General features: G+C 36.0%; 1 protein-coding gene across 3 annotated transcripts; it reads left to right on the top strand.

Annotated features, from left to right (window-relative positions):
* Nucleotides 1–8,499, top strand: LOC142630662 (uncharacterized). Of its 3 annotated transcripts, none has more exons than XM_075804693.1 (11): nt 1–284; nt 1,168–1,215; nt 2,811–2,969; nt 3,058–4,340; nt 4,435–4,543; nt 4,627–5,133; nt 5,278–5,454; nt 5,970–6,065; nt 6,242–6,415; nt 7,000–7,182; nt 7,403–8,499. In XM_075804693.1, exons 1-11 carry the CDS (start codon nt 219–221, stop codon nt 8,306–8,308), a joined length of 3,708 nt encoding a protein of 1,235 aa, XP_075660808.1. In that variant the 5' UTR covers nt 1–218; the 3' UTR covers nt 8,309–8,499. The 3 variants fall into 3 exon arrangements, with proteins under 3 accessions (XP_075660808.1, XP_075660809.1, XP_075660807.1); XM_075804694.1 differs by having other exon boundaries at nt 6,233–6,415; nt 7,009–7,182; XM_075804692.1 differs by having other exon boundaries at nt 6,233–6,415.
* Nucleotides 8,500–9,487: the final 988 nt, after the last annotated feature.

Here is a 9,487-nt window from a genome sequence, read left to right as displayed (position 1 = left end):
AACAACGTAGATTCGCTTCGCTGCCTTTTACTTTTACTTCCAAAACACAAACTTGTCGTTTTGCCAAACGATAAACCCTAACTAAACTAAACAATTCATCACAACCAGACCAAACCAAACCTTTAAAATTTAAATGTTGGCTTCTCGTACTTGCGGTCCCACACATTCCTTTTTCAACCAAAAAAAAAGTTTTTGTAGTTGTAGCACACTCTTCTCTAATGACCCAACACGTCTCGTCTCTGACCTTAGCATCAGAGCATCCAGCATTACCATTGATAACGATGGTAAGCTCTCTTTCTTATTCTGACCCAGTTGTTATATTTGTTACCCAATTATAAAAAAAAAAGTAATAATTTTTATTCAACTCCCTTGAATTTGGGATTAGAATGTTACAATTCTGCAACTTCAAGTCCATAGCTCAAGCAGTTGTAGATTAATTTTTTTCTTCTGTTTTTTGGGTTTTGGTGGGGTTTTTTTTTTAGCTATCATATTGAGTTAAAGCTTTCTTTCTTATTGTGACCCAGCTGTTATTTATGTTACCCAATTAGAAAAGTTATCATTTTCATTCAATTCCCATTGAATTTGGGATTAGAATGTTACAATTCTGAAACTTCAAGTCCATATATTGCTCAAGCAGTTACAGACTGTATTTGGGTCTATTTTTTTTTTTTTTTTAAATTATCATATTGAGTTAAATAAAGCTTTCTTTCTAATTGTGATCCTGTTGTTATTATTATTATTTGTTTAATCTAATTAGAAAAGTTATAATTTTTATTCAATTCCCATTAAAATTGGATTAGAATGTTACAATTCAGAAACTTCAAGTCCATATATTGCTCAAGCAGTCACAGACTGTTTTTGGGTCTTATTCTTCTTTTCTTTTCTTTTTTCTGGGTTTTGATGGGGTTTTTTAATTTTCATGTTGAATTAAAGCTTTTTTTTTTTTTTTTCTCTAATTCTGACCCAGTTGTTATTAGTATTATTATTTGTGCTATCCAATTAGAAAAGGTATACTTTTTATTCAATTCCTATTAAAGTTGGGATTAGAGTGTTACGGTTCTGACACTTCGAGTCCAAATCTTGCTAAAACAGTGCGACTGTTTTTGGGTTTTGGTTGGGTTTATGAATTATCATATTGAGTTAGCTTTTCTTTACCCATCAATGCAGAACTCAAAAGTGATAGAAGAAAAAGCAAGAGGTTTGGAAATTGATTCTGTATGTTTCTCCCTACCCTTTTTAGTCTTGTTTTTTTCTTTATTCTGACTAAAGTTTCTGGGTTCATTAAAGTGCCTATTGTAGATGCACACAGCCACACACACAACACAACTAAATTGGGTTGTGTACTTAAGTTTTTGCCATATGTTCAGATTTATGACTGAATTACAGTTGTTACAACTGCTAAGTTTTACTCAACTGCTCAGTATTCTCCAAGCTTTGATAAAATTTAGATTTTTTTTTTTATAAATTAAAAAAAAAAAGATTTGTTTTAATGCTATTAGGATTTGGATTTTACATAAGATTAAAAATCTTTTGATTTGAAAAGAATTGGCAATTCTGGTATATAATTTGTGCAGTAGTTGGGAAATTTTGCATCTTGATGTACTCAAAGAAGATTTTATTAGTGTGCAGGGTTATTCCTGGTTTATATGATCTATTTTCTGGGGGATGGTTGTGTTAGAGAAGGTGGGTTTGGTTATACGGTCTCTCTGAACAAGCTGCTTTTAGATTTGGGTATATGCTTTGGAATGGAGAGAGATGGGGGAGAGGGGAAGGTGGCTGGACTTTAGATAATTATCATTCTCAATTAGTAGGGTTTTGATCTATGCAGGCTAGTTTCTAGGTGGACCTAAATGGGGACTCATGGCATATTTTTGGATTCTTATGCGTATTAGCAGAACGAGTAGTGACACCATTACCAGCAGCAATGTTATAATTAGGTTTCTCTAGGTTGGGTCATTTTATTGTATGTGTGGGTGTGGGAGTCTTATGCACTGTACGCAGCTTCTGGCATTATTAAGCCCAAGGGATAGCAAAATCAGCTACAGATCATGTGTCGTAAAGTATAGGTTGCTACTTTGAATCTTCCATTGCCCTCCCTGGGTGCTAAAGCTTATATATATGCACACGCACTCACAGCTTTTGGTGTTATTATGTGGAATCGAAGTCTCATGTATTAATCATTATTATTTTTCTTATTGATTTGTTGCACTTATCATTCGTAAAAGTTTTGTTCCCAATAATTTAGCCTGAAATCAGCAATTTGGATACTTGACTATTGATGTTGGAGAATGTAAGCTTAATGGTAAAGGAAAAAAAGGCCCATTAGGCCATTTTCTTTTATTTCTATATGCTATATTTAATTTGTGATATTGTCTTGAGTATTTTAAAAGGTCATGTGAGTATGTGACTAGCATGTTACTTATTTCATGAATGAGGTTGGATGGTTAGGGTTTATTCATTATTATAATAACCTTTAACCCTATATGAAAGAGGCTGGCTAGAACTAGAAAGAGTTGGAACAGGTAATTTATAACTTTGTCCCTAAATTGTTTCTTCATTTTGCATCTATTAGTAATTATAATCTTGCTTACTAAATTTTTTCCTTTAATTATGCTATTGTCAGTTAACACGCACATAGTGTGTGTTCAAACCTTTGGCTTTATGTTTATGAAAGCAGATTAGGTGATGTCATGACTCATCCATTGATCCAGATGGCTGAATCAATGACTGTTAAACTGGTCTACTTATGGACTAGTTTTACATATGTTTTCCCAACCCTTGCTGACAACACTTTTGAACAATGTGAACAGAGACTCAAATTAAACAAGCTTACTGATGCCGTGATGATAAAATTTGAGAGCTCATACCCCTCCAACACCCTCAGACCTGATCTCAGGAACCAAATTGAAGAATGCATTTGCAAGAAACTCCCTGATTTGCACACCCCTGATCATCCCACTTATGCCCTGGTATTATTCTCTTTTTCGTTGATAGTGCTTCTACACCAGTTTTCTGATGATTTTTAGATGTCCTAACATAACATGTGAGTTTGTGTAGATGATACGCAGAGCGATTGAAGAATTGAATGATGGAAAGGGCTCAACCATGGAAGCAATATCTAAGTTTATTTTGGAAGGGGTTGAGGATTTGCCATGGGCTCATGCAAGTTTTTTAAGTCATCATCTGAGCAAGCTTAGTGCGAGTGGAGAGATCATTAAAGTTTCAGAAAATTGTTATAGGCTTCCTGGTGAAAAAAGTAATTCTCTTCCTAAAAGAGGTCTGAAGAAGAAACGGAAGAAGAGGCATTACCATGCCAGTGAAGGAGATAGAGAGCATAATGTTGAAGAAGGATATCTATTTGAGAAGAAGCAGATGCTTAAAGAAGACAAGCAATCCCAAAATCTGGAGATTGCAGTGAATGGTGAACTCAGTGGAGGACAGAGGCATCAAATCAAAGAGATCGAGGACCAAAATCGATCACAGGAATTGCAGATTGAACAAATTGGCAAACAAAGGCAAGAAAAACAGAAAATTAATGTTACTGATCAACAACAAATTCCAGAAGAACAACGATTTCAAGTGAATGATAAACAAAATCTAGCACAAGGGGTACGTGATAAAAAATCTGAAGATGAAAAAGATGAACAACGATCAATTGAGGCAATTGAGGAACAGATTCATCACGATGGACGACAAATTGTAATGACTGAAAATCAGGATAGAGCACAAAGGCATCAAATTGAAGAAATTGAGGATCGAGATGAATTAGAAGAGCGACAATTGCAGGTTATTGAAGAGAAGCAAGCAGATGAACAATATGATGTATTTGAAGAACAAATAAAACAAGTGCAACAACTTGAAGTTGTAGAAAACCACAATGAAGCAAAGCAAAACAAAGTTGAATCGATTGAAGAACAAAATCAAGAACAGAAAGGTGATATGATTGTGGAAAAATATCCATCTCAAGTGCAGAAAAATAAACAGCAAGATGAAGTGAGGTCACAACAACGTCAAACACAAAGGCATGAAATTGAAGTGATTGTTGAGGAGCAGATTGGAATAGTAGAGAAAAATAATGTGACTGGAGAACAAATTCAAGAACGAGTGGGTGATGTAATTCAAGATCAGTGTCAAGGAAAAGAACAGCAAAGCGAACTGATTGAAGTGCAAAACTTGCCATGCGATCATGTAATCAAAGATATTGAAAAAAAAATTCAATTGCAAGAAGAAGAAATTCTATTAATTGAAAAGCTGATTGAACCACAAGAGCAAAAGGGTGAAGTGATTGAGGAACAAAATGAGCCACGAACTGAAATGAGGATCAACATGATTGGCCCTAGGTTTTCCCCTTTTCAGTTATTTTGTGTCTTTATTGTGCCCTTTCCTTGTTATTATTGATCTCATGTACTCTTGCTTTTCTTGGTTAATAAACAGTGACATGCAGTCATCCAAGGAACCAGAGAAACATAAAGCTATTGTGATGACTGAGGGTTCTCTTACAAGCCAGAGATTGGACAATGATGGTTTTAAACTTCTATCACAGGTGACATGACAATCTCTTTTCATCTTATAAAAAGAATCATTTTATTAAACCTTTTATCTTTTTTAATACTTGATGAATGACAGGTTAAGTGCATAGAATTACTGAAGAGGACAAAGAAAATCCAGGAAAAGCTGATGGATATTATTTACTCAAAAAGTGAGAGGGCAGTGTCAAAGGATGACACTCTAAAACTTGTGATAGAAGAACAAGAGAATGAAATTCTAAAGGATCCTGAGCAGTGGCAAATTGAATTTTCTGATCCAAAAAGGCCTCCAGGATTTGATGAAGAAGTATCGCCGGAGTTATCTCTGAAACATAAGCAACTAAAGCTTTCTGGTCAGCTAGAGGTGCCAGCAGCCTGGTCAAAGCCAACTAGAACTTCCACTGATGTCCTCACAAATTCAGAACAGCTTGAAAATGAGCAACAGCCGGACCTTGGAAATTCAGACAGAGGATTTGAACTTCATTCAACAACAATGGAAGCAGAAAGTGATAGGCAAGAGGAATCCATATCAAAATATCTCAACATGGACTCAAGGCAGCTTGAGATGGAGAAGCAACTGGACCTGGGGGAGGAACATGAATGCCAGGTAGTAACAATAACAATTTCTCATCTCTTTGCAATTAACTATTTATTATGAATACAAAGGTAGCAAACACCGCATTATAGAAATAATCATCAAAGAAAGCTGAAAATTGTAAGCATGACAGTGAATTTAATATGCCTTGACCAGATATCACAACTGCAAAATTCAATTCAAGAAAGGCCTGTGGAGCTTCAACTAACAGTACTCAAGCAATCATGTGAAAGGCAACAACCAAGTCAGAGGCAACAACGGTGGAAAACAGGGTCTCAGGCCTCAAAGGCATTGGAATCTGATTCTGTCGATGTGAAGAAATCTGAATGTCAGGTATCAATGTGGCAGCTTTTCCTGATTTACCATTATATAGAATATGTTTGAAGTTTGAACGTAGAAATGAACATAGAATACAAACTTCAAAGATACTGAATATTAGGCATAACCGTAAGCTTTTCCAGATGAACTTATTTTTTTATTTATAAATGTAATAGTATAAATTGTTGATTTTGATATATTTTTTTAATAGAATAGAAAGGAGTTTATAAGTGAGTTCATTATCTGGGAATTTATTGTTGCTTTAAAAGAAAGTGAAAGCAATGTAAAAACTATATTTTTGTAAATTTTGCTTGGTGATTTAAAAAGATAATTTTTTTTTTCCTTTGTCTGGACTTAATGAATAATTAAAGGCAGAGAGAGCAATAGGAAGTGAACTTGTTAGAAAAGGTTGCACATACCTAAGTTACATTATTATTTGTTTATCATGTTTGAGAGAAGTTATGTATATATTTTAACTAAGAAGGGCCTATAGACCTTGAACTAACATACTTTAGGAACCATGTCAACAGCTGCTAACACTGGGCCAACAGCGGAGACAACTGCGACCTCGAGGTCAAAGGCCTTCTGTATCTGATAGTGGCAAGATGAAAGCACCCAAGTGCCAGGTATTGATGGTGACATCTTCTGTTTTGTTGAGCTATTGCGGTCATGGTTAAATATTTATATCGTAAAAGATTTGGAATAGAATGGATGATTAAATGATAAATATTGAATTTTCTTAAATTAATAATCACTATATGTCGAATAGAATATCAATTCAAGTAATTGGTAGCATATGCAGGACCAGAAACCTGGAAATCGGATACAAGAAAGACCTATAGAGCTTGAACCTTCAAAACTTGACCAATCAGGTCAAACACTTGCACAGACATTGGGGCAACTACAGCGAAGGCAACTACGGCCTCGGGGCCAGCAGCTGTCTAATAGTGGTCAGTCAACAGCACTTAAAAGCCAGGTAGCAATGATGTCAACTACTGTTTTTTATTTATTTTTAACCTATTTATAATTAGTGTTATGAATACAGTAATACTCTGGCCACGGAATTGTCAATAAATATTAAATAATATATAGCAAGATGAAAGCACCTGAGTGCCAAGTATTGATGGTGACATCTTCTGTTTTGTTGAGCTATTACGGTCACGGTTAATATTTACTCCCTCCATCCCAATTTGTTTCTCTTGTTTCAAAAACCCAACTTTTTAAGGGAACATAATTTATTGTCTTGTTTGTGGTATAAAAAAGTTTCCAAAACTACCTTTAAATAAATTTATCAAAAAATTGGAATACTAAATCTGAAATGGTTTTGGAAATAAAGTAAGGGCATAATAGGAACATTAGTATATTAAGGATTTTAATTTTAGAAACATGACAACATTTTGGGACATTCCAATATGGAATAGAAGACAAACAAATTGGGGCGGAGGGAGTATATTGTCAAAGATTTGGGAATAAAATGGATGATTAAATGATAACTGTTGAGTTTTCTTAAATTAGCAATCACTATATGTCAAATAGAATATCAATTCAAGTAATTGGTAGCATATGCAGGACCAGCAACCTGGAAATTGGATACAAGAAAGACCTATAGAGCTTGAACCTGCAAAACTTGCCCAATCAGGTCAAACACTGGCACAGACATTGGGGCAACTACAGCGAAGGCAACTACGGCCTCGGGGCCAGCAGCTGTCTAATAGTGGCCAGTCAACAGCACTTAAAAGCCAGGTAGCAATGATGTCAACTACTGTTTTTAATTTTTTTTAACCTATTTATAATTAGTAATATAATATGAATATAGTAACACTCTGGCCATGGAATTGTCAATAAATATTAAATAATATATGTAACCACCAATTGAATGTGCCATATGATTTCAATTCCATGGAAGCCTTACCAATCTGATTGAATGTGCCATATGATTTCAATTTCATGGATTAATTAACAGATTGAGAAGAGGCAACTAGATCCTCAAGGCCAAGGTGTTTTCCAAAATAAATTATCAGCCTCACAGCATCAGCATGAGTTGCAACAACTACAGCATAAAGTTCAAGGGAGGCCTCTGAAGTCAAATCCAGATGTGGACACAGCTATGGGGAAATATCCCTCAGATGATAAGCATCATCATAAGCAGCAGACACCAGAGCACCAAGGGTTGGGGAGGCCTCACGAGAAAATGAAGAATGAAGATCAAACTACCAGTGTATTGTTTCCCACAGCTCATCAGAATGGCCAGAGTAGGCAACTACGTCCTCGAGACCAAGATGCTTCCCAACTTAAACTGGCCGTAAATGATACCAAGAAAAAATCCCTCTCAAAACATCAGCATGAGCAGCAGAAGCCACTCAAGCGTAAAGGTCGAGGGAGGCCTCCAAAGTTAAAGCCAGATTTGGACGTGGCTATGGGGGCTCGGCAGCAGCTGAAAAGGCATAAAGGCTGGGGAAGGCCTCCTAAATCAAAGGGTGATGCAGATCAAAGTACAATGGTATTGTTGCCCATAGATGATCAGAATCAATATGAGCACCAGCAAGCAGGGTGTCAAGGGCAAGCGAAGCGTCCTACACCCAAGGCAAAGGAAGATGCATTGGTGCAAGTGTCAATTGCCTTGGATCATCAAGATCATAATGAATTGCAGCAGCATCAGGAGCACCCACCTAAAAAACGGGGCCGAGGGAGGCCTCCTAATCCAAAACCAACTTTATCTACTATGACCATGGACGTATTGTTTCCTTCACAGCAGCAGGAACAACCACAACATAAAAAACGGGGGAGGCCTCCTAAGAGGAAGTTGGATGTAGTCAGTGCGCCACAAAGAAAGCGTAGAGGCAGGGGAAGGCCTTCAAACGCGGGCTGAAAGAACCCAAAGACAGTATAGATGGTAACATGATGTTTTTATCTAGTAGCATTAGGCATCATAATGTGGTAGTTTTTATAGCAAGGGTATTTCTTGATTGGTTTTTTGTCTATGTAGAATCATACTAAAAATTTTTTTGTTTCTTTTTTGGTAAAAATGTATAGAACAAATATTTTTCCATGCTTTGTTTCTTATATAATAATTTTAAGAATATCGAGCTGTCAATATGATTGTGTTATGAAGTCTTCGATGGCTGGACCAAAGCAATGATCACTAAAAGACTTTGGTAAACTCAACTATCATGTTGTTATTGCGGTTTCACTCTACCGCTCAATGATCAAGCCAAAATGAAGTCACCATCACAGATTAAATTTTTGCTCAGAGCTATTGCTGTTCTTAAGCTCTTGAAAGCTTATGGTAGCTTGGATTATATTTTTACACATTATTGAAGGCATAATATAACACCTTAACAATGTGCCGAACTTACTAATAACTTGCTATTGGATTTTTACATTTGAGCATAAGAAGAGCGGTGAAATACTATTATTGCTCAAAGTGAGGACCATATCATGATAAAGAACCAGAAGATTATTTCTATTTGGGCGGAAATACTACTTTCATCCCTACTTTTTTAGGCCATTATCATCTTGGTCCCTACTTTTTATTTTTACTGCTTCTAGTCCCTATTCTGAAAAATGCGTTTCACTATTGTCCCTATCGTTACCTCAGTGACAAAATTTTCCTATGTGGCAGATGGTGAAATAAAATATTGTTTTCTTTATTGCAACGTGTCAACTATTGCTCCACGTGGCAGCTTCCCGCCATTAAGAAGTCACGTTACTCTCACGTGACTTCGTTTTTAACCACCGGCACATGTGAAAGCTTCAGAAAACCCCAAATCAGCCCCTTAGAAACCCTAATTTTTGAAAATCCTTTCTCACTTGCTCTCACTCGCTCAACAATCACACACCATACCCACTGAGAGCTGAAATTGATCATCTGAAAAAACCATTCGACACACACCATACCCAAATTTATCATTAATAACCCTAAAAAGACACTATGATTTTGAATCTAGATTGTAAAGGTATGTTCTCTCTCTCTCTCTCTCTTTATAGCTTTGTGTAGTGGACACCTTTTTCAGGGACCACAACGTTGATTGTGATAAAAAATGAAATA

Source organism: Castanea sativa, chromosome 4, assembly GCF_040712315.1.
Source record: "Castanea sativa cultivar Marrone di Chiusa Pesio chromosome 4, ASM4071231v1".
Lineage (NCBI taxonomy): Eukaryota > Viridiplantae > Streptophyta > Magnoliopsida > Fagales > Fagaceae > Castanea > Castanea sativa.
Note: the sequence above shows the minus strand (reverse complement) of the source record. Positions and strands in the feature narration are given on the sequence as shown.